At 44.0% G+C, this 25,863-nt stretch overlaps 1 protein-coding gene across 1 annotated transcript in view; it reads left to right on the top strand.

The window, feature by feature from the left end:
- LOC146812650 (solute carrier organic anion transporter family member 4A1-like) overlaps positions 1-25,863 on the top strand; it is a 542,408-nt gene that overhangs the window by 341,667 nt on the left and 174,878 nt on the right. The window contains exon 8 of the mRNA XM_085619748.1: positions 17,689-17,854. Coding sequence (XP_085475874.1) covers positions 17,689-17,854 — 166 coding nt within the window. The remainder of the gene's footprint in view (positions 1-17,688; positions 17,855-25,863) is intronic.

Here is a 25,863-nt window from a genome sequence, read left to right as displayed (position 1 = left end):
TTATCCAACATAGTTATTTGCATGGAGCTCACCAGCAATCCTCCCAATACTCCACCTCCACTCACAAACTCTCGTCAGAGCACCTACAGCTCCTCAAACTAGAGGTACAAGCTCTTTTAACAAAAGGAGCCATAGACCCAGTTCCATTACAGTACCAAGGTTCAGGGGTTTACTCTCTGTACTTTCTAATCCCAAAAAAGGACGGCTTCTTAAGACCAATTTTTGACCTAAGGATGTTAAACCTGTACATACTGTCAGAACATTTCCATATGGTTACGCTTCAACAAGTGCTTCCACTTCCACAAGGCGATTTTATGTCCACACTGGACTTAAAAGATGCATACTTTCACATTCCGGATCACCCAGCACATCACAAATATCTCAGATTTGTGATAGCAGGAAAACACGATCAGTTCAAGGTACTCCCATTCGGAGTAACTACTGCTCCCAGAGTGTTCACAAAATGTCTAGCAGGAGTGCCAGCTCATCTCAGAAGACAACAGATTCATGTATTCCCATATCCAGACGATTGGCTCCTCAAAGCCAGCACACACCAAAAGTGTTTACAACACACTCAGACTACATTGGACCTACAATAAAAATCAAAAGGTGGGACGGAGAGCAGGTCCTGCGCACGCGCCTGCAGAAATGTCGGTATGCATAAAGATGTGCAGTTCCTATAAGGAGGCAGGTCGGGGTAGGTTATGTTAAAAACAAATAATACCAATACTCGCACTTAGAGCTAATGTGGACCATTATATCCACTCTGGACTATTTTTGTTTTTAACATAACCTAGGGTCTTACACATTAAAGTTTGACTTAAAATTCAGTTTGAGTTATTTTTAAAACCCACCACTCTACTCATTCACTGCACCCTCACCTTACCCCCATACTTCACAACAGCAGCTTAAAAACTCGGGTAAAGAGCCCCCCTGAATTGCCCGTTGGGCATTGCAGCATCGGCCCAACAAGAAGCTGCATTATGATGAAGCATGACACCCCTTGGGGTGTGTAAGGGCTCTTATTCCTGAAGGATCAGATCCCTCTGACTTGATCCTTCAGGTACCCCTGACCTGCCTCCTTATAGGAACTGCACACCTTTATGCATACCTACATTGGACCTACTCCACCATTTGAGCAGCATGGAGAGTGAGGACACGGTGACTCGGACCGGGGAACTACAGATCCTGGCTCCTGTGCGGCACGTGTGCCGCCAGCGATTTCCTGTTGCACCTAGAGGCGCACAAATAGCCCCAGAGACTCCTGCAGCACGGCAAGTGAGGACACAGTGACTGGGACCGGGGGACTACAGATCCCGGCTTCCTGTGCGGTGCGAGTGCCGCCAGAGATTTCCTGTTGCGTCTGGAGGTGCACAAAAAGCCCCGGAGTCTCCCGCAGCGTGGAGAGTGAGGACACGGTGACTGGGACCGGGGGGACTACAGATCCCGGCTACCCTTGCGGCGCAAGTGCCGCCAGCAATTTTCTGTTGTGCTTGGAGGCGCACAAAAAGCCTCAGAGATTCCTGCAGCGTGGTACGCTCGCAGGCGTTCCCGGGCCACGCGCGTGCAATGGGCGGCCCGTCAGAGCCTTGGCTGGGCCACCCCTCTAACGTGTGCGGTGGAAGCAGTACAAGGCGTCCAGGTTTTGTCTACAAGATGGGGAAACGGAAATTGAACGTTTCAACTAACGGAGGTGAGCCCACGAATACCTTAGACTCCTTCCTTTTAAGAGCCACCGATGCATTGGATAAGGGGATTCTATCCGTCAAACGTAGGCTATCCATGGGGGAAATGTGTGTTCCCTAATCTGACTGATCCTTCAACCAGGGAGGCTTTTGTTGTGACTGTACCACATCCTTTACTCCAAAACCCAGAGTCAACCACCACTCGGTCCAAACGTTTGATCTCTCGCACAGCCAATGTCCCTGGGTCCATCAGAACTCCCCCAAAGAAGAAAAAAGGAGGGGGGAGGCCAACAAAAGAAAAAACTGTTGCACCTCAACAATCTAATGCACTCTCCTCATACTTTTCGGGTTCCCTGATTTTATAGATAGAACAGTCAATTACAGTTTTACTACAACCATTGATAGACAGACTTTCCAGAATTGAGGCTAACATAGAGACGTTTCGCTCTGTAGGGGGAGAGCAAAATCACCACAACTTTGGCTGCCATATTAACTGCTCAGGTACTCAGGGCTCAATGAGAGTGAATAGAAATACTAGTCTAGGAGGAATGCCATCAGACCCCCCAACTATTTAGCCCCAACCTGTTGCCCAAAATTCTAACCTCTTGGTTCTGAAACCAACTAGTGACAATAATAGGGCACTCCATCTCAAGGAACATTTAAGGATACAATCCTGCCCCCTCAAGACCCGATACAAGACCAGACCAAAGGAATGAATCATTAAAAAGGGGCAAAAATGACGATTATATGAAGTTGGCACTTCCTCCGGCAGCCTGCCCCTATGTCATAATATTAACAAATGTTCCCACATTACACAGCACCCAAAAGGAGACAACAGAACAATTGATGTCGAAAGCAAGTCTCTGGCTCGATAAATGCAGGGGGTAGGGGGGCGATGTTGTCACAAATTTTAATGGCCAGAAGAGTAGGTTGGGTGGGGGATTCGGAGAAAAGTATTGAGGGCGACTGTGTGGTGGTCAATTTTAATTCTAGCCAAATGATCCAGTATTTATTACAAAGGCTTCTGGCTGGTTCAACAACTCTCACACAAATATTCGCTTTACTCCTGGGGTATTTTTACAAACCGAATACACTGACACTGCGGGGTCGATAGTCCCCCGCCCCGGCCTCCGCCCCCTTCCCCCTATTCAAGCCTCTCCAACACTCCTTGGGTCGGTCTCCCGTCTCCTTTCCTACATACAATCGATTCAATGTGCTAACAGATTTAGAGGGCTGTGATTGACATAGATTGAACAGGAGAGTTCCCACTCCTCTTCAAAATCCATCTACACGGGATTCTGAAACTCATATACCTGTAATTACAATTTACGATCAGACCAAAACCATTACACTGATGACATGGAACATTGCTGGCCTGAGCAGCAAATTGTCAGATCAAGATTGGATAAATATTGTTACCAGGTATGACTTGATTTGTTTGCAGGAAACAAGGGAGACCGAGCTGATTAATTTAGATGGTTACCGCTCTTTTCACACCACTGTCCTCCCATCAAAATCAGGAAGAGCCAGAGGAGGGATTTTAACTTTACTCAGAAATACACGAAGACTGGAAGTCGTGTCATATCATAATGTCTCCGCTTTTTTATCATTTATTACTTTTAAAAGGTCCAGATGAAGACACAATTCTCAATTTTTATAATAACAACTTTACCGGAGACATGAAAAAGGTTGTAGACCAGCTGGAGAAAGATATTAATAATTGTCTTAGCACTTAAAAACATATTCAAAAAAATGTTGTGGTTGGGTGATTTTAATGCACACTGCTGTCAGCTTTCAAATTCAACATCATGTGGTGTTAATGATGATGAAGGCGATCTCTTATATCATTTTAATCATAAAAGGTATGGGGAAACTCTGAATAGACTCCCAGTGATTAATAACTTAGAGATTTGTAACCCCGATTGACATCTCATCTGGTATGTTGCAAAAAACATTTGACACACCCTCCCGGGGTACCAGAACCGATTATATAATTATAACGGAATACCTTAAAAAATATATTTCCAACACCGAGTTTAAGTACCTAAATGTTAGTGACCACGCTGCCATCATTGGCAAACTGAACTGGGCAGGGCTTCACTTGGAGCAGCCAAGGCATGTTAAACGCACAATGACAAAACCCAATGGGATAACCCTAAAATGGGCCTTAGCAGACAAATCATTCCTTGTCCTGAAAATAATTGCAAAGAGCCAAGATGACATTCTAATGTGCCTGGAAACAGCTTCTAATCCAACTCAGGTAACTACGGCATTTGAGTCTATATTATCAGTGGTCAGGTTTCATCTATTTAGAAAAAAAAAGACTGCTAAAACATCAGCCCCGGATGGTTTGATCAATCATGTACCAAGTCCCTAGCAGCTTTGCATCATACCCTTGGGTCAACGCCTAGAGATACATCTTTAGTTAAACTACTCCGTTTTCAATATAATGAGCCCAGGAAGACTAGAATTAAAACTTTAAACGAAGAAGTGTGGGAACAACTCCATCTAGCTGCCATCTCAAGAAACTCTAGGGACTTTTGGAGTACTATCAATGCCGCTTTTCTCAAACCATCCTCAGCACCGACATTGGATTGTCATGTAGATGAGGAATCTTGGGTTATATACTTCTCTCGCAGATTTGATACCAATGCGGAGGGGGTGATATCACAGAACGTACCTATACTCCCTCTCACCAAACCCCCCTTGATTTTCGATCATCATGAGATCAGAGAGGCCCTCATGCAGTGCTCTAGCAACAAAGCACCCGGACCGGATTGTACCCCTATAGATTTCTTCATTGACCAGCCGGAGTTATGGGGTCCTGTGCTGACAAACGTTTTTAACGCAGTTGCTAAGGTGGGTCCACAGACTCATGGAAGAAATCAATTTTAGTTCCAATTTACTAGAAAGGAGACAAATCCAAGGCCAAAAACTATAGGCCAATTTCATTGCTGGATAACACAGCTAAACATATGGGTAGGGTTTTACAGAACAGACTATAGGAATGGGCAGCCATAAATAGGGTCTTGATCCCGGTACAATATGGCTTTAAAAAGGGAATGGGTTCTCAGGACCAGTGCCTCAACCTAAGTCTACTAATCGCCAAGTATTCCCAAGTAAAATCTGGCAGGTTATACTTGGTGTTTACGGACCTGTTCGCAGCATTTGACTGCATGGCACACCAACACCTATGGAAGATAATGGAAGAAATGGGCATAGATGAGCCATTATACTTTTTATCAGGCAACTTTACTCATTGGCCACGGCCTGTGTCATATACGGGAGAGAGGGGGAGTGCACCAGGGTGTTTTCAATCAATAGGGGAGTCCGACAGGGTTGCGTACTCGCCCCATTCCTTTTTTCCATTTATACTAATAGGGTAGAAGCTCCCCTGTTGGACTCAATACCAGACGTTCCCAAAATTTACAACGTTCGCATCCCAATTCTTCTGTATGCTGATGATGCGATGCTAATTGCCCGCACAGGCCTCGCCCTGCAAAAATTACTAGATATCTATGTAACCTACATGCAAAAACTAGGATTAAAAACCAATGAGGCCAAGTCTTTTATTTTAATCACTGGCCGCAAGGATAGGAAGGTCCCAAGCTTCCATATATCTGGCCAGAAAATAGCCCATACTGATACCTTTTCTTACTTAGGTGTAACATTTGATAGGCAACTATCATGGTCCAATATGCTCGCCACTCGGGGGTTATCACTTGAGAGAAGCATTATTGCTCTTAATTGATTTACAAAAAAAAAGGGGGCGAAACCCATCGACATGGTAAAAAAGGTTTATGCAGCTAAATCAGTGTCGGTAGTAACTTACAGGGCAAGCATATGGGGTTATACCAACCCCTCTGGCCTCCAAACTGTAGAGTACACCTTTTGGAAAAAACTAGTGGGCCTCCCAGTAAGCTGCTCCAACTTTACTGCCCATACAGAATTGGATGTCCCATATGTTACTGATACAATTAAACTGGCTCCAATCATCTTGTGGCATCCCATCTGAAGAAGGGGCTCTATCTTTATTACCCAAAAGTTAATTGAAGACTGCCTATCTCTTTAACATTAAATCCACTCTTTCTTCTCTAGGCTTAGAGCGTCTATTTGTTGCCCCTAGTGACTGTTTAAACATCTCAAAACGGGAGATAAAATCCTGTTTCCTTAAACAAAGAGCTGACGCCAGATTGGAGCCAACTGCACAAAAGTATTGGTCAAATCATACTTAGAGGGTCCAATGGCATAGGATGGGTCAACATCATACTTATTTACTGTGACAAACTCACATCATAGATTCTTTTGATCAGATATCGACTGAATTTTATCCCTTGTATGTTGGCCCATCCAGCTGGAATTTATTCCATTAATGAATTACCATTCTGTCCTTGTGATGGTGTTTCTGTACAATCAAATTTGCACATTTTTTTCATAGGAAAATTTTACATGGAACCCCGCAAAAGATTTATTTTGCTTCTGATGCATGAATACCATTTTAAACAATGTCTTGTATCAATGTATTTTTTACAATCTTTGCTTAAACCCATGGTTTGCCTTTCTGTGGCATCTTTTTTAATTCAATCACAAAAGATTAGGCGATTGTATAATATTCAAGAATGAATTTCAAACCGTTGTTTTTTATCAGCTGGGTTTTATCAACTGTCTCCTAACTGTGAATGCTTTTAACCTTTTCACCATTTTAATTTGTTTTGTAAATAATTCTCTTTTTTGTATAGATGTTTTTAATTGTATTTATCTGTACTTTTATGATCTTATATTATAAGCATCAAATAAAGCAAATTGACTGGGTTATATGGTCAATAAGCTAAAGTCTCATCTTCAGCCTTTGCAGATGCAGGCCTATTTGGGAGCAACTCTAAACACTCACGCAGCTCTAGCCTCTCCCAATGCACTCGGAAATCAAATATTCAAACACTGCTACTACAGTTTCAGACAAACCAATACTTACCAGTGAGGACTTTCATGCAACTGTTAGGAATGATGGCATCATGCATTGCAATAGTGCCTCATGCAAGATTATACATGCATCGTCTACAAGAATGCTTAGCACGTCAGTGGAATCCGTCTCACGGTCAATTAACACATCTAGGGCCAGATGTATCATGTAACTGTTTTGCAAATCCTTGCGATTCGCAATTAGGAAATCGCAAAGCGGCATGCATGAAAGTGTGTTTAACACTTTCTGCGATTTCTAGGGGATCGCAAATGACCTACCTCATGAATATTAATGAGGTAGGTCGCAATTTGCGACCCCCTAGGAATTGCAAAAATCAAGGGGATGGTGGCCTGCTGGGATCAAGAGACCATCATGTCCATGATTGCTTTTAAATAAAGCAAACTTTTTTTTTCTGTAAAGTATAGTGTTTTCCTTAAAGCAAAAGGGTTGCTTTACAAAAAGAAAGATGAAAAGTTTACTTAGGACCACTGCCTGCTCTTAACAAATGCTTTTACAAACATTCACAAAGTGGAAGGGGTCCCTTGGGGACCCCTTCCCATTCGCGAATGAATTACCACTTACTTAAAGTAGGTGGTAAAATGCGATGTTTTACGACCGCATTTCGATTGCAAAACATCAATTCATGCAAAACATTCATGCATACCAATGGAATTCGGTATTAGGAAGGGACGCCCTAAACACTTCCCTTCCTAATACTGAATCGCAAACCCAAATTGCGATTCGGTAACATGTTACTGAATCGCAATTTTGTTTGATACATGTGAAAACCCTTTTTTGCATTCGCAAAATTCTGCAAATCAGCCTGTTTGCGAATGTAAAAAGGGTTGATACATGTGGCCCCCAGTGTTGGTAGACAGCCACACCCAAATCTCTCTGCAGAGGTGGAACACACAAAACCTATCAAATGGGAGGCCTTTCATCGACCCTGTTCCATAGATCGTGCTAACAGCAGACACATCTCTCACAGGTTGTGGTGCCCATCTCCACAATTTGCTAATTCAAGGTCTATGGGACAACAAGCACAAAAGTCTTCACATTGACTATCCAGAGCTTCTAGCTGTGTATCTAGATTTTCAGTCTCACCTCATAGGGAAAGTTGTCTTAGTCCGCACGTACAATATGAGAGCTATGTACAAAAGCAGGGAGGACACACTCTGCAACTGTCACGCCTCTCTCAGACCATTTGGCATTGGGCAATACATCACAGAATGTATCTTCTGGCACAGCACCTCCCAGGAGTGAACAATCAAATGTCAAACTCCTCAGCAGGATGCGGCAACAAATACCTGAGTGGGAACTTCATTCCCACGTTCTCATCCCATACTTTCAAGAATGGGGATTCCCACAAATAGATCTGTTCGTGACAGTGGACAACTCAAAATGCCAAAACTTCCCCTCCAGGTTCCCACACCTTCTATCCAAGGGCAATGCCCTGTGGATGAATTGGTCAGGGATATTTGCCTATGCTTTTCCGCTTCTCCCTCTCCTTCCATTTCTGGTTCGGAAGCTCAGGCAAACATCGCTCACACTGATTTTAGTGGCCCCCACATGGGCCCGTCAACCGTGGTTCACCACAGTCTTGGAACTATCAGTGGTTCCGCATTTAAAGCTGCATCTCAATTCCAGCCTTCTCACTCAGAACCCTGGAGAAATCAGATACTCAAACCCCACGGCGCTCAAACTAGAGATTTGGCTCCTGAATATTTAATTTTGCCACCAGACTGTATGACTATTCTTTAAGAAGCAAGAAAGCCTACCACCAGAGCATGTTATGCAGCAAAATGGAAAAGATTTGTTGTATATTGTAACAACAACAATATTGATCAGTTACATGCCTCTATCCAAAATATTACTTGTTAACTGTTGCATTCACAGCGAGCTGGTCTAGCTTACACATCTATTCAATTGCACCTTGCGGCAGTAGCCGCATATTTGCAAAACAGACATCATTTGTCTTTGTTCAAGGTTCCAGTAATTAAAGCCTTTATGGAGGGCCTTAAAAGAGTAATACCACCCAGAGTACCTCCTGCACCAGTTTGGAATCTGAACATTGTGCACACATGGGTCCACCTTTTTAGCCGTTACACAATTGTCCATTACAGTTTCTTTCATGGAATGTTGTCTTCCTCATTGCTATCACTTCATTAAGGAGAGTTGGCGAGCTACAAGCATTAACCTTAAAAGAACCCTTCTTTCAGCTTCATAAAGATAGAGTATTTCTTCGCACCAACCCAAAATTCCTTCCAAAAGTGGTTTCTGCTTTCCATATCAATCAATCAGTTGAGCTACCTGTGTTCTTCCCTCAACCTGATTAAGCAGCAGAAAGAGCTCTTCACACACTTGATGTCAGAAGAGCATTAATGTACTATTTCGAAAGGACAAATGAATTCTGTAAGACAAAGCAACTGTTTGTTGCATTTCCTACACCACACAAAGGCAATCCTATCTCTAAGTCTGGTGTTTCAAGATGGATTGTGAAATGCATTCAACTTGCTATGCTAAAGCTAACAGAACTTGATCTATACCTCCTAGAGCACACTGCACTAGTAAAATAGGATAATCTATGGCCTTTTTAGGTAACATCCCTACAGCTGACATTTGTAAAGCAGCAACATGGTCCACACCACACACATTTACCAAACACTATTGTGTGGATGTGTTAGCACATCATCAAGCCAATGTAGGGCAAGCAGTGCTAAAGACACTTTTTCAAACAACTGCAATACCTACCGGTTAGACACCACTTTTGGAGAATACTGCTATAAAGTCTATGTAAAGCATGTGTATCTACAGCACATATGCCTCGAACGGTTTGCTATTTACTCAGTAAGCATCTGTTCTTGGCATGTAGAGCTGTAGATTCACATGCGCCCTCCCACCTTCCTGTTCACCTGTAGTTGTTGCAGTTCTCATTATTTACATTACATAACGCATGGACATCTCTGTACTAAACTCACTTACTTCATTCTCACCCTCTTACGGGAAAACAATCTAACAATGGAGTCGATGCCCATGCACACTATCACTGAAAGGAGGAGTCACCTTACTTCGTGACTGGAAAAGACTACTTAGACGAAAAACAACTTGCAAACATCTGGATGCAACACTAGATGGCAGGATTATGCAAAGCATGTGAATCTACAGCTCTACATGCCAAGAACAGATGCTTACTGGGTAAGTAACATAATCCTTCTTCACTAACAAAAAATATACAAAAAGCTACATTTTAATGTGCTATTTGTAGCTTTTTGGAATCTGTCTCTATTTTTAAACAACTAAGAAAAATGCTGGACTCTAGCTCATCACTTTGTCATTTTTGTCTTATTGCACATACTCTTTATGTAGGCACATACTAGTACTTTAATTGAGCCCACCAATCATCCATACTTTTGTTTTCTGTACTTGCACTTTTCACACAGATCAAGATAAGGATAATAACTTAAGGCCCGATTATGACCCTGGCGGTCTTTGAACCGCTGGACCACGAGCAGGGTGGGCAGACTGCCACAAGTCCGCCAACGTGTCTGCTACCGTGGCGGCAGTGTCAGCGGCGGTCCATGAAGGCGGCCCGTCTGGAATTTCCACCGACAGGCTCATCACTGCCTGCCTTTTTGCCGCCATGAAAAGGTCAGCGGGAAGACAGGTTTTGGAGTACAAACACGTTTCCAGGGCGAGTGTGCCCTTGAACATGTTACTGGTGCCAGCTGTATCTACCCCTATGCCATTGGCACTGTTACGAGCACTCTTTCTCCTGCAGACCGTGCTGCAGGGAAACAGTGCACTCAACTGCCTGGGGATATTGCAGCATGCTGGCATTGGCTGCAGGCTCTTTTCTAGAGCCGCAGCATGCTGCCTCCATGACTGCACCACCGACACACCGCCAGATCCTGCGGTACTGTCGTAATGCATCTGTCAGGATGCAGCTGGCTTGGCGGGGTGTTATCGACCGCCACAGCGGTAGGCCGGCAGTGTGTCTGCCACAGTCGTAATTGGGCCCCTAATTTTAAGTTTCCAGTTTCAAATTCCTTCATATTTACAATGGGTTTTCTTTTTTATTTACATGCACTTTATTAATCTGCTAATATTGTTTCATTTCCTAAACAGTCATGGACACCCCGAGAAGGCGTAACAGACCCCCCCAGAGGTCCAGTGACCGTATGTTAAGAACTATTGCTCTATATCTTATCAAAAATAATATAGTGTTTGAGGCATATGAGCTGTAGATTATATGCTTTAGCATAGATCGCTATCTGGTGTTGGGTCCGGATGTCTGCACTTTGTTTTTTTCCGAAGAAGTCTTTGCAGTCATGAGGTAGGTGACTCCTCCTTTCGGTGATAGTGTGCATGGGCATTGGCTCCATCCCCAGAGTGTGTATTGCTGCGCTCTGGTTCGCTATCGTTTCGAACCCCTTCGACGCGCAATCCTCTACCCTCAATGGTATTGTCTATCGATCCTGGTTTCCCATTTGACGCGCATCATATAAAATCTAAAAACCTTCGATCTGGAACTTCGAGGCGTGCCGTCCGGCTTACCCATGCCGACCACGCCAGCAGTTGTTGGAACTGACTCCATTTAAGTTATGTCCCGGGTGTCGTGCTAAGTTTCCACGCACTTGAATGAGGTCTGTAAACTCTGCTTATCCCCGGAACACGACGAGAAGGACTGCGAAGCGTGTCGATCATTCCGATCGAAGAAGACCATCCATGGCCATCGGGCTCGACACCACGAGATGCAACACAGAAGCGGCTCTGTACCAGACATCTTCGGCGATGTTTTTGATTTCCACCAGCCAGAAGAAGCCGAGGAAGAAGAACTGGTCTCCGTGTCCGAAGCTGACTCCGACATGGAAGAAGAACCGACCATCACTCCAGGTCACCGTACTGTGAGTACAGATCCCCCTGTGCCCACCCACCCAAAACCTACGACTCCGGTATCACCTTTGCCCTCGGGCTCAGGTCGGCACCTTGAAAAAGTTTCAGACACCCCACCCTCGGGCTCAGCTACGAAACACAAACATAATCCTTCGGGCTCGAGCTTGAGCCAGTTTGGATCTGGTGCCGAACCAACACCTTCTGCACCGAAACACAAACAAAAGGCTTTACTGCTACCCACAACACCAGCACCGAAGACACCTTCGACACCAAAGCCCTTGGAGTTGAAACACTCCAAAAATAAAGACTCAGAGCCGAAAGCCTCCAAACCTAAAGCTTCAGAGCCAAAACACCCACCTAAAGCCTCAGAGCCAAAACCCACACCAAAGCCCTCGGAGCCGAAACCCACTCTGAAAGGCTCTGATCCGAAATACCCCACGCCTAAGGCTCAGAGCCAAAACCAGCTAAAAAGCACTCAGACTCAAAATGCTTGGCGCCCAAAGACTCTCCGCCTAAATCTTCAACGCCTAAATCAATCTCATCCAAAGAATCGCTGCCTGAAGAGCCACCTTTGGATCCTAAACAAAAGAAACTCAGTATTGACCCTAAAACTGGACACCACCAGGCCATCCTGCCTAATAAATGGAAGCTGGATCTTACAGAGGATTCCCCTATACCTATGAAAAAGAAGGACATGGGTACTAAACCTTCTCCCCCTTACATACCTCCCTCTCCTCCTCCTAACCCCAATTTGATAATAATACCATCAAATTCACCACCATCTCCACTATCACCTGACACACAAGACGACGACTATGGGGACGGAGATGGGAATGGGGATGGAGATGAGGACCATTTTGTGCCAGAGGATCATAACATACCACAGAACACTGATCCCTGGGAGCATTATGACAAAACTCCAGACCAGGATAATGACCCCGACCCGTATCCCTCCAGACCCTCACCTCCTGATGATAATATCGGGTTTGCACAGCATATTAACAGGGCTGCTCAATATCACGGAGTGGAGCTACACACACACCCTCTAGAAGAGGATTTCCTTGTGGAGACATTCACAAAGGTCTACTAACACATTACCAATACTCAAGGCATTACTAAAACACACTGACGAAGTCTTCAAAGACCCAGTTAGAGCCAGAATACTAACACCTCGTGTGGATAAAAAGTACCAACCCGCTCCTACAGACCCTGCATATATAAAAGGCCAATTACCTTTAGACTCTCTTGTTGTATCTAATGCTCACAAGAGAGCTAATTCCCAAACTACAGGCGACGCCCCTCCTCCTGATAAGGAGTCAAAACTTATTGATGCATCTGGCAAAAGAGTGGCTTCCCAGGCAGCTAACCATTGGCGTATTACAAATGCTCAGGCTCTGTTAGCACGCTTCGATAGGGCACATTATGACAAGTTGGAGAAACTCATGCAATATTTACCAGATTAGTATAAAAATAAAGCTAACGACCTCATCCAAGAAGGGAAGCGCATTACCAACACTTCCATAAAATGTGCATTAGATGCAGCAGACACAGCATCTCGTGCCATTAACACTAGCGTACTATTACGCAGAAACGCTTGGCTTTGAATCTCTGGAATCTCTAAAAGCAGGAGGTGCAATCCTCCATACTTAATCTGCCCTTTGATAAAGAGCATCTTTTCAGGCCAGCAGTTGACACTTCATTGGAAAAAATGAAGAAAGACACCAAAACTGCAAAGTCCATTGGGGCCTTACAATTACCTTCTAACCGGGGTTCCTTTCGCCGCTCCTTTTATAGGGGTGGCTCAAAAACAGTGTCATCAGAAATAATAACAAGGGAAGAGACAGAGGTAACTCCACCCATACTTCACCTGCCAATAAGCAGTGACTTCCTCTGCTCCCCCCCCCCGATCATCCCACACCTTTCGGGGGACGTCTCTCCCAGTTCCTACCTGTCTGGAATTCCATTACTTCAGACAAGTGGGTAAGACAAAATATCCAATATGGTTATTGCCTGGAACTTACCAGCACACCACCAAATATTCTTCTAAAACAACGTGCAGTGTCACCAGAACATCTCATGCTCCTCTCCCTGTTACAAAAGCATGCAATAGAACCAGTCCCCCTCCATCATCAGGGAACAGGAGTGTACTCACTATACTTTTTGATTCTAAAAAAGGACGGCTCTCTAAGGCCTATACTAAATCTTTACATTCAGTCAGACCACTTCCACATGGTCACCCTCCAACAGGTGCTCCCATTACTTCAACAAGGCGACTTTCTATCCACTCTGGATTTGAGGGACGCCGGCTTTCATATTCCCATCCACCCGGCTCACAGAAATATCTCAGGTTCGTGGTGGACGGACACCATTATCAATTCAAAGTTCTCCCCTTCGGGGTAACTACAGCACCCAGAGTATTCACCAAGTGCCTCGCAGTGGTCGCAGCTCATCTAAGAAGACAGCACATTCATGTCTTCCCTTACCTGGACGATTGGCTAATAAAAGCCAAATCGCAACACCGCTGCATACATCCACACTCACAAAACAGTACAGCTGCTCCACGACTTGGGATTCACTGTGAACCTCACCAAGTCTCACCTCCAGCCGTCCAGCACACAAGCATATCTAGGAGCCACAATAGACACTTGCAAAGCTCTAGCATACCCCAACCCAGTCAGGATACGCAACATGATAAATCACATATGGCAATTCCTGCCTCAACACTCACTACCAGCCAAAGTGTTCTTGCAGTTGCTAGGAATGATGGCTTCTTGCACTCTAATCGTCCCTTACGCAAGACTTCAAATGCGTCCCTTATTGGAATGCTTGGCATGTCAGTGGAACCAGGCTCAAGGTCAGCTAACAGATCTGGTGTTGGTATACAGCCGCACCTATCACTCTCTGCAGTGGTGGAATACAAAAAATCTTTCCAAAGGGCGGCCATTCCTCGACCGGGTTCCCCAGATAGTGCTAACAACAGACGCATCGCTCACCGGTTGGGGAGCTCATCTTCAAAAACACACTGTTCAGGGCATGTGGACCCTTCAACAGAAACAACTTCACATAAACTGCCTAGAACTACTAACAATTTTTCTGGCATTGAAAGCTTTCAACTGCATCTAGTAGGCAAAGCTGTCTTAGTCCGTACAGACAATATGACAGCAATGTACTACAGACAAAAACAGGGAGGGACACACTCTCTACAGCTTTCACACCTAGCTCAAAGCATATGGAGATGGGTCATACCTCAAAGGATATATCCCTTTGCAGAACACCTCCCAGGAGTCATCAATCAGATCGCAGATCTGCTCAGTTAGCAAAGACAACAGATCCACAAATGGGAACTACATCCTCAAGTTCCGATCCCATTCTTCCAAATCTGGGGCTATCCAGAAATAGATCTGTTCGCAACACACATCAACGCAAAATACGCAAACTTCGCGTCCAGGTAACCACACCCATTGTCCAAAGGCAATGCGCTATGGATGAATTAGTCAGGGAGATTTGCTTACACTTTTCCACCTCTCCCTCTAATTCCATTAGTAGTTGAAACTCAAGCAACACTCCCTCACAATGATCCTAGTTGCTCCCACATGGGCTCGACAACTCTGGTTCACAACCCTATTGGAACTCTCAGTAGTTCCTCACCAAAAACTGCACCTTTCCCCCAGGCTTCTCACTCAGAACCATGGAGAGATAAGACATCCAGATACCAGTCAACTCAACCTTGCGATCTGGCTCTTGAAATCATAGAGTTTGGCTATCTTAATCTCCTGCCAGACTGCATGACTGTCATTAAAGAGGCTAGATGCCCTACTACTAGAGCATGCTATGCAGCAAACTGGAAACTATTTGTTATTTACTGCACAAACAATCAAATCAATCTACTAGATATTGCAATCCAAAACATAATTTGCTACTTATTACACCTACAACGTTGTAATTTAACCTATACATCTATACGGTTACATCTCGCTGCAATAGCCGCTTACCTACAAAACAGACAGAATTTGTCTTTGTTTCGAGTACCCACTATCAAAGCATTTATGGAAGGACTTAAAAGAATCATCCCTCCTAGACTTCCACCTTCTCCAGTATGGAATATTAATATAGTCCTTACAAGACTCATGGGCCCACTATTTGAACCTCTGCACAAATGTGAGCTACAGTTTCTCACTTGGAAAGTAGCCTTCCTTATAGCTATCACATCTCTTAGAAGAGTTGGTGAGCTCCAGGCACTAACCATACAAGAACCATTTTTACAAATTCATCAAAATAAAGTGGTTCTTAGGACTAATCCCAAATTTCTACCCAAAGTCGTTTCTGCTTTTCATCTCAACCAGTCTGTTGAGCTACCAGTATTTTTTCCTCAACTAGACTCAGTGGCAGACGTGCTCTTCACACATTAGATGTAAAAATAGCAACACTATATTACATTGAAAGAACAAAATATTTTCGAAAAACAAAACAATTCTTCGTTGCTTTTTCACCACCGCATAAAGGCAATCCCATATCAAAATCAGGTATTGCATGGTGGATCGTTAAAAGCATACAAATATGTTATTTTAAAGCTAAACGCACATTGAAAGTTCCCCCTAGGGCGCACTCTACACGCAAACTAGGGGCTTCTATGGCATTCGTAGGGAACATACCCTTAGATGACATCTGCAAAGCAGCAACATGGTCTACGCCATACACATTCACAAAGCAATACTGTGTAGATGTGCTAGCCAAACAACAAGCTAGTGTGGGTCAGGCCGTTTTAAGAACACTATTTCAAAGAACTGCAACAGACACAGGTCGGCCACCGCTTGGGAGATAACTGCTGTATAGTCTATGCTAAAGCATATGATCTACAGCTCATATGCCTCGAACGGAAAATGCTACTTACCCAGTATGCATCTGTTCTTGGCATTTAGAGCTGTAGAGTCATATGCGCCCACCCGCCTCCCCGGGTACCTTTGTCTGTCGCAGTATCATCTTACTTAGATACAAGATACATGAATATCTCTTCTACTCTTGCCAACTCCATCATCACCCTTACGGCAAAACAAACTGGGGATGGAGCCGATGCCCATGCGCACTATCACCAAAAGGAGGAGTCACCTACCTTGTGACTGCAGCTCTATATGCCAAGAACAGATGCATACTGGGTAAGTAGCATTTTCCTTTCAGTTCTTAATTACTTTTTTCCTCAAGATTTGTATGTTAATTTGCATGTGTTGGAATGCTAATATGAATAGTAGATTTCTGTACACACAATAATGATATGTGTGTTCAGAATTATTGCAGCCAAATAAAGGGGAGAGCAATGAGTCATGCTTTACCTCATCCAGTGGTGAACAAGCCTGTTAATTTCTTATGGGACATTAAACCTAGGCTTTTTCATGAAGTTGTGAGAGTGCTAAGCAGCAATGAATTTACCCTATATTTTCAGTATATAATTGATGAAAAATAAATTCAACTTGATTGGGAAACAGAAAAAATGAACAAAATAAGCACATTTTTCCAATTGATCAAATTGTCTTAATTGCACTTTTGTATTCTTTTTTGTGACCATGTATATAAGTAGAACCTTCAAAGACTGGGTATAAATGTTTATCAAAATCTTAATAGAAATACAATACACTTTTAACGTTCAGCATCTGCATTAGGGAAGCATTCTGGTTTCTACTCATTTAAAAAGTCATATATAGGGATGAGTTAGTCCATTGTGATTCTGTTGAGGCACAGGTTATATTGAAAGAGACCCAGCTTTTCACAATTATAGAGGGAGAGACAGGGCAGCCTAAACACATGGAGCCAGTGTTCTTGTGAAAAGACAAGCCTAAGGAGTTGAAGTTAGTGAGTAGCATTTTCAAACTTTCAACTTTGGCCCTACAAAGATGCTACAAAGGGGTAAGCCTCTCCGTGATGTGGCTATTTTAAAGAGGTGTAGTCCTGTCAGTGTGCCTTTTTTTACCCGGTGCACCACGCTGAACCTTACCACTTTAAATTCTTCTTCAACACACCCCTGAGAAGGAGGACAGTTACAATGGTTTATTTTTGTTTCATGTGCCATACAACTCTTCCTAACATGTGGAAGAGGCTGATTGTGTTGTGGGTTTGTTGAAGTGCAGATAACAGTGCTTTTCATTCTGTTTTCTGCAGTGTTCATACTGAGGGCAGCCTCCATCTTACAGCATCATGCAATTCAGGGTGCAACTGTTCAAAGGAGATCTACAGCCCTGTTTGTGGAACTGACAACATTATGTACTACTCACCCTGCCATGCAGGCTGCTCAGGGGTCAACATCAACCATGCTGGTGGACTCAAGGTACCCATAACATTGCACTAACCAAACATGCCATGTGATCACAAGAGAATGTGTTATGTATTAAAATTACTCCTGAGCTTAACGTTGCATATATGAAGGGCTACAGAAAAATATGAAGTTAAATGCTTGTGTTTGCTTGAGGTTCTAAATTACATGTTCGAGGCATATGAGCTGTAGATCATATGCTTTCGCAATAGATCACCATCTAGTGTTGAGTCCGGATGTTTGCACTTTGTTTTTCTTCGAAGAAGTCTTTGTAGTCACGAGGTAGGTGACTCCTCCTTTCGGTGATAGTGCGCATGGGCATCGGCTCCATCCTAAGATTGTTTTTTTCCGCCATTGGGATCGAATGTGTATTGCTGCACTCCGGTTCGGTATCGTTTTCGAACTTCTTCGATGCGCAATCCTCTACTCTTGACGGGATTGTCTTCGATCTCGGTTCCCTATTCGACGCGCATCAATTCAAGCGAGAAAACCTTAGATCGAGAAACTCGAGGCGGGCCGTTGCGCCTACCCATGCTGACTGCGCTAGCAGTCAATGGAACAGACTCCATTTAAACTATGTCCTGGGTGTCGTGCTAAGTTTCCATGCACCCATTGGCACGAGGTCTGCAACCTCTGCTTATCCTCGGAACACAACTAAATGGACTGTGAAGCGTGTTGATCATTCTGATTGAAGAAAACAATGTGTGATCGTCGGGCTCGACGCCTCGAGATGCAACACCACAGCAGCTCCGTACCGGACATCTTCAGAGAAGATCCAGATATGCAAAATCCAGTCAAAGGAGCCGAGGAAGAAGAACAGGTCTCTGTGTCCGAAGCGGACTCCAACATGGAGGAAGAAGAGCATATCACTCCGGGTCAGCGTACCGTGAGTACTGATCCCCCTGTGCCCAGTCGACATAAAACAAAGGCTCTGGTACCACCTTAGCCTCCGGGCTCAGGTCGGCACCGACAAAAAGTTTCTGATGCCCTGCCCTCCATCCCGGCTAAGAAACATAAAGAAAAGCCTTCCGGCTCGGGCTTGAGCCGGCCCCATTCTGGTGCCGAACCAACACCTTCAGCACCGGAACATAAGTCGAAGTCTCTACCGGTCTGCACACTTCCGGGACCGAAGACTACACCTTCGACACCGAAGACTTTGGAACCTAAAGTCTCCAAACCTAAAAGTTCGGAGCTGAAATCCTCAACACCTACAGGTTTGGAGCCGAAATCCTCAGAGCCGAAATCCCCCGCACAAAAGGCCCGGAGCCGAAACCTCCTGCACCGAAACAATCGGAGCCCAAATCTTTACCACCGAAAGGATCGGAGCCAAAACCTACCAAACACAAAGACTCGCAGCCTAAAACTCCAACACCAAAGGCGCCGGAGCCGAAACTTTCGACACCGAAAACAGCACACAAAGAAAAGGACACTCCACCCAAAGAGCCTCGGTCCGATGAGACACCTTTGGACCTGAAACAAAAAAGACTTGTTATTAACCCTAAAACAGGACATATTTAGGCCACTCATCCTAAAAAATGGAAGCTGGACCTCACAGGGGACTGCTCTATACCTCTTAAGAAAAAGGACATTGGTACTAACCCTTCTCCCCCTTACATTCCACCTCCCTCTCCTCCAATAATCCGAATGTGATTATCACACCATCAAATTCACCACCACCTTCACTTTCACCTAACATTGAGGATGAGGATTATGGGGGTGGGGATATGGACGAAGAGCCTGATATACCACAAGATCAGGATATACCTCAAGACACTGACCTTTGAGAAAATTACGATAAGGAACCCGATACAGACAATGACCCTGACCTGTATCCTTCTAGACCCTCCCCACCTGATGACATTGGATACGCTCAACTCATTAACGGAGCTGTCCAATATCATGGAGTGGAGCTCCATAAAGAGCCTTTGGAAGAGGATTTCCTCTTTGAGACACTCACCTATTCCCAAAGATCTACTCACACTTTGCCTATGCTAAAAGGCAATGGTAAAGCACACGGATGAGGTCTTTGAAGACCCAGTTAGAGCCAGAATACACACAATCAGAGTAGACAAAAAATATAAACTCACTCCTACAGAACCTGCTTGTATTAAAGGTCAGTTGCCTTTGGACTCTCTTGTAGTCTCTAACGCACACAAGAGAGCTAACTCTCAAACCATAGGTGAGGCTCCCCTTCCTGACAAGGGGTCCAAGCTCATTGATGCCTCAGGTAAGAGAGTGGCTGCACAGGCTGCAAATTATTGGCGTATTGCAAATGCTCAGGCTCTGCTAGCACCCTATGATAGGGCTCATTACGATGAGTTAGAACAACTTATGCAACACCTACCCGATCAGTACAAAGCAAAAGCTAATGACCTTATCCAGGAAGGCAAACTTATCACTAACACTTCCATTAAATGTGCACTCGATGCAGCAGATACAGCAGCTCGTGCAGTAAATACTAGCGTGCTACTGCGCAGACACACTTGGCTTAGGATTTCCGGATTTAAACAGGAGGTACAATCCTCCACACTAAATCAGCCTTTTGATAAGGAACATCTTTTTGGGCCAGCTGTAGATACCTCCCTTGAAAAAATGAAGAAGGACACTAAGGTCGCAAAGTCTATGGGGGCTTTACAATTACCAACTAACAGAGGGTCCTCTCGCCGCTCCTTTTACAGGGGAGGTTCAAAGACAGTGTCCACCGAAAATCCCTCATCCTCTAACAAGGGTAACAACCAATCCACCTCTTTCAGAGGCTATTTTCGAGGAGGTTATATAGGAAACAATAATAGGGGAAGAGGCAGAGGCAACTCCACACGTACTTCCCCCGCAAACAAACAGTGACTTTCCTCCGCTACCGGCAATCATTCCACACCTGTCGGGGGACGTCTCTCACAATTCCTACCTGTCTGGAATTCAATCACCTCAGACAAATGGGTACTACAAATTATCCAGTATGGTTACTGCTTGGAGCTTACAAGCACTCCCCCGACTATTCTTCCAAGACCACATACAATGTCGCCAGAACATTTCACTCTCTTAAAACAATAGGTTCTCTCTTTCTTGGAAAAACATGCAATAGAACCATTCCCATTTAATGATCAAGAGACAGGAGTATACTCCCTGTACTTCCTAATCCCTCTCTCAGGCCTATATTAGACCTCAGACAGCTAAATCTCTACATTCAATCAGACCACTTCCACATGGTCACACTACAACAGGTGCTCCCACTGTTTCTATCCACTCTGGATTTAAAGGACGCCTACTTTCATATTCCCATTCACCCGGCTCACAGAAAATATCTCAGGTTCTTGGTGGACGGAACACACTATAAATTCAAAGTTCTCCCATTCGGGGTAACTACAGCACCCAGAGTCTTTACCAAGTGTCTGGCAGTAGTCGCAGCTCACGTAAGAAGACAACATATTCACGTCTTCCCTTACTTAGACGATTAGCTAATAAAAGCCAAATCGCAACGCCACACTCAAAGAACAGTTCAACTACTTCACAACTTGGGGTTCACTGTCAACCTCGCCAAGTCTCATTGCCAGCCATCCAACACACAAGCGTATCTATGAGCTTCAATAGATACTTGCAAAGCTCTAGCATACCCCAACCAAGTCAGAATACGCAAGATGCAAAATCTAATATCACAATTTCAACCTCAACACTCTCTTCCAGCCCGAGTGTTCATGCAATTAATAGGAACGATGCCCTCTTGCATTCTAATCGTTCCTTATGCAAGACTCCAAATGCGTCCACTACAGGAATGCTTAGCACGTCAGTGAAACCAGGCTCAAGGACAGTTAACAGATCTAGTGTTGGTAGACGGCCGCACCCATCGCTCTCTTCAGTGGTGGAATATACAAAACCTTTCCAGGGGACGGCCATTCCTCGACCCAGTTCCACAGATAGTACTAACAGCAGACGCATCTCTCACTGGTTGGGGAGCGCATCTTCAAACACACACCATTCAGGGCATGTGGACTTGACAACAAAAACAACTCCACATAAGCCATCTAGAACTACTAGCAATTTTTCTTGCTCTCAAAGCTTTTCAACGCATCTAGTAGGCAACGCTGTCTTAATTCGTACGGACAACATGACAGCAATGTACTACTTACAAAAACAGGGGGGGACACACTCCCTACAGCTTTCACAACTAGCTCAAAGCATCTGGAGATGGGCCATACCTCAAAAATATATCTCCTTGCAGAACACCTCCCAGGAGTAAACAACCAGATTGCAGATCTGCTCAGTCATCAACGACAACAGATCCACAAATGGGAACTTCATCCTCAAGTTCTCCTCCCATTCATCCAAATGTGGGGCTACCCAGAAATAGATCTGTTTGCCACACACCTCAACGCAAAATGCCCAAGCTTGGCGTCCAGGTACCAACACCCATTATCCAAAGGCAATGCGATATTGATGAATTGGTCAGAAAGATTTGCTAATGCTTTTCCACCTCTCCCGCTAATTCCATTAGTAGTTCGAAAGTTCAAACAGCATTCCTTGACACTCATCCTAGTTGCTCCAACATGGGCTCGACAGCCATGGTTCACAACCTTGTTGGAACTATCAGTAGTTCCTCTACAAAAACTACACCGCTCACCCAAGCTTCTCACTCAGAGCCATGGAGAGATAAGACACCCAGATCCCAGTCATCTCAACCTTGCGCTCTGGCGCCTGAAATCCTACAGTTGGCTACCTTAACCTTCCGCCAGACTGCATGAACATCATTAAAGAGGCTAGACGCCCTACCACAAGAGCATGCTATGCAGCAAAGTGGAAGTGATTTGTAGTTTACTGTACCAACAATCAAATCAATCGACTAGATGCTTCAATCCAAAACATAATTTGCTACCTATTACACCTACAGCATTCTAATTTGGCGTATACATCCATACGCTTACATCTTGCGGCAATAGCTGTTTACTTACAAAACAGACAGCATTTGTCTCTGTTTCGAGTACCTGCTATCAAAGCTTTTATGGAAGGACTCAAAAGAATCATTACTCCTAGACTCCCACCTTCTCCAGTGTGGAATCTCAATATAGTTCTTACTAGGCTCATGGGTACACCATTTGAACCTTTACACAAATGTGAGCTACAGTTTCTCACCTGGAAGGTAGCCTTCCTTATAGCCGTCACATCTCTTAGAAGAGTGGGTGAGCTTCAGGCATTAACTATACAAGAACCATTTTTACAAATACACCAAAATAAAGTGGTTCTTTGGACTAATCCCAAACTTTTACCCAAAGTCGTTTCTGCCTTTCATATAAACCAGTCTGTTGAGTTGCCTGTGTGTTTCCCTTAACCAGATTCAGTGGCAGAGCATGCGCTTCACACATTAGATGTCAAAAGAGCCATACTATATTAAATAGAAAGAACAAAACATTTTAGCAAAACAAAACAACGTTTTGTTGCATTTGCGCCACTGCATAAAGGCAATCCCATATCAAAAGCAGGTATTGCACGGTGGATAGTTAAGTGCATTCAAGTATGCTACATTAAAGCTAAACACACATTACCAATTCCCCCTAGAGCACACTATACACGCAAACTGCGGGCTTCTATGGCACATACTCTTATATGACATCTGTAGAGCTGAAACATGGTCTACACCACACACAATCTCAAAGCACTATTGTGTAGATTGTTAGCAAGACAGCAAGCTGGTGTGGGCCAGGCAGTTTTATGAACGCTATTCCAAACCACTGCAACAGCTACAGGTTAGCCACCGCTTGGGAGATAACTGCTGTATAGTCTATGCTAAAGCGCATGATCTACAGCTCATATGCCTCGAACGGAAAATGCTACTTACCCAGTATTCATCTGTTACTGGCATATAGAGCTGTAGTCATATGCGCCCACCCGCCTCCCCGGGTACCTCTAGCTGTTGCCGTATTATCTTATTTAGATACATTATACATGGACATCTGTCTTTACTACTTTACTAACTCCATCAACACGCTTTATGGCAAAACAATCTAAGGATGGAGCCGATGCCCATGCACACTATCACCGAAAGGAGAAGTCACCTACCTCGTGACTACAAAGACTTCTTCGAAGAAAAACAAAGTGCAAACATCCGGACCCAACACTAGATGGCGATCTATTGCTAAAGCATATGACTCTACAGCTCTATATGCCAAGAACAGATGCCTACTGGGTAAGTAGCATTTTCCTTATGCAGTATTATGACATAGAATCTACTAGCATTTAGCACAGTAATACATTATAGAATAAGTCACCCTTTTCCATACAATTTGTACCTAACAGAAATGTTGAAAATATGTTGAACAATCTGTGTTATGTGCACTGTACCAGAATGGTAAATTTTTGTCATCTTTAGGTTTAATTTCAGATTTATAGAAAGTTGGTGTTAAGGCTCTGCAGATAAGGGAATCTCCTCTATGCTATAATTCTAAAGGTCTAAATATATGGATTATTCCACATTCATAGACAGCAGGGCCATTCATTGAAAATCTAGTAAGATCCAATTCTGGAGATCCTTTGTGCCAAGTAAGCAAGTTTGAAATGTATTCCCAAAGCCTGCGGACACTGTCAGTGCCTAGAAGGTAGTTGTGGTGGCAAAAAAATTATATTACTACTTGCATCATTGCTTGAAAGATTTGAATTCACAGAGATGTGTTTTTGCTATGACCACTAGAACAAGCATTTGCAATGCAATCGGTCTCGCTTTTAGGACCTTATAAGTATTCAGCCATGCAGCACAGGCTGGCACAGCTGTGGAAAAGGCAATCACGTGGGATGTGTCAGTCACTTATTAGGCCACACACTGACATTGTGCAGTAATACGTGTAAATTATGCATGGTACTTACTTACCCCAGACTAACGTCTGCAGTTACAATGTGCTGTGCGATGAATCTGACAATGGAATCTTGGAGGAGGGGCCACGGGGTGTGTGGTGGCTGCCGGGGTGTGGCTGGTAGTGTTTTCGCCAGCAGGGCTGCTGATATGTTCAGTATCTCTCAGCTGCCAGATGTAAGTGGTGTCTACCGGTGCTTCTGTGCAAACAGCCATTGGACATAGGCAGTGTTTGTTGGCTTTGGTACCTAGGCATTCTAGTGATGGTGGAAGGAAAGTACAAAGTGCACGTGTCCATACAAAATATACTAAAAGTACAGATGGTATTTATAAAACAAGCATGTGTCTTGGGGTCTACTCTGGAAGGGATTGTATTTAAACTTGGGAGATTGGCTCATATTAGCAACAAAACCAGAACAACTTTACTATATGTGAGGAGGCTCTGTTGCACTTCCACAGTAACTCCGTACTGCTCTTTCTGGTCAAGGTGTACTTCGAAGAACTGCATTGTTAAAAACACTGCACATGTTCAAAAAATAACATAAAAACAAATCCAGTGAGTTTGGAACTTAAAGTAAACCCACTTCAGATCGGACGACTGCAGCCATGCTGAGAGCGCCAGACTGCGGCACACCTGCAGCAGAGACACCGGGGTCATGGTGTGCATGATGTGTGTTGATGCCTGGGGATGGAGTACTGCATTACCCGAATAGTTTTCACAATTATTTTACACCCAATCGGTGTTGGTTTGTGTAGAGTTAAGGATAGTATTACAACGCACGATAGGGACTCTTTGTAATTACTGTTTTTAACTGCTGCCAGGTTTTGAGACTGAGGCGGATCCGACTCAATTAAAACCATGAATGTAAGTAGTAGGGTTACTGGGTTTTGAATACTTTTAGTGTAAGCACAGTCAAGAGTTTGAAAACCTTTTCCCGGGAGAATGTGCAGAGAAAATGAGTGGCTACTTTAAGTAACAGTTCATCATGGAATGTACTGCCCATTCTTATAATTGATTTTGGGAAATATTTAATACTTTTATTGATTTCACAGATTGCTTCTTTAGAATTTACTTACTTATTTTTTTTTATATAGCTTTCTTGTGATTAGGAGCTACTTCGTAGCATTAGTGGGTTGACAGATGTTTGCCTGTGTTGTCCCTTTCCTGACAAATGGAGATCGTAAGATT

Source organism: Triturus cristatus, chromosome 7 (assembly GCF_964204655.1).
Source record: "Triturus cristatus chromosome 7, aTriCri1.1, whole genome shotgun sequence".
In the NCBI taxonomy this organism is placed as follows: Eukaryota; Metazoa; Chordata; class Amphibia; order Caudata; family Salamandridae; genus Triturus; species Triturus cristatus.
This window is presented reverse-complemented; position numbering and strand designations above follow the sequence as displayed.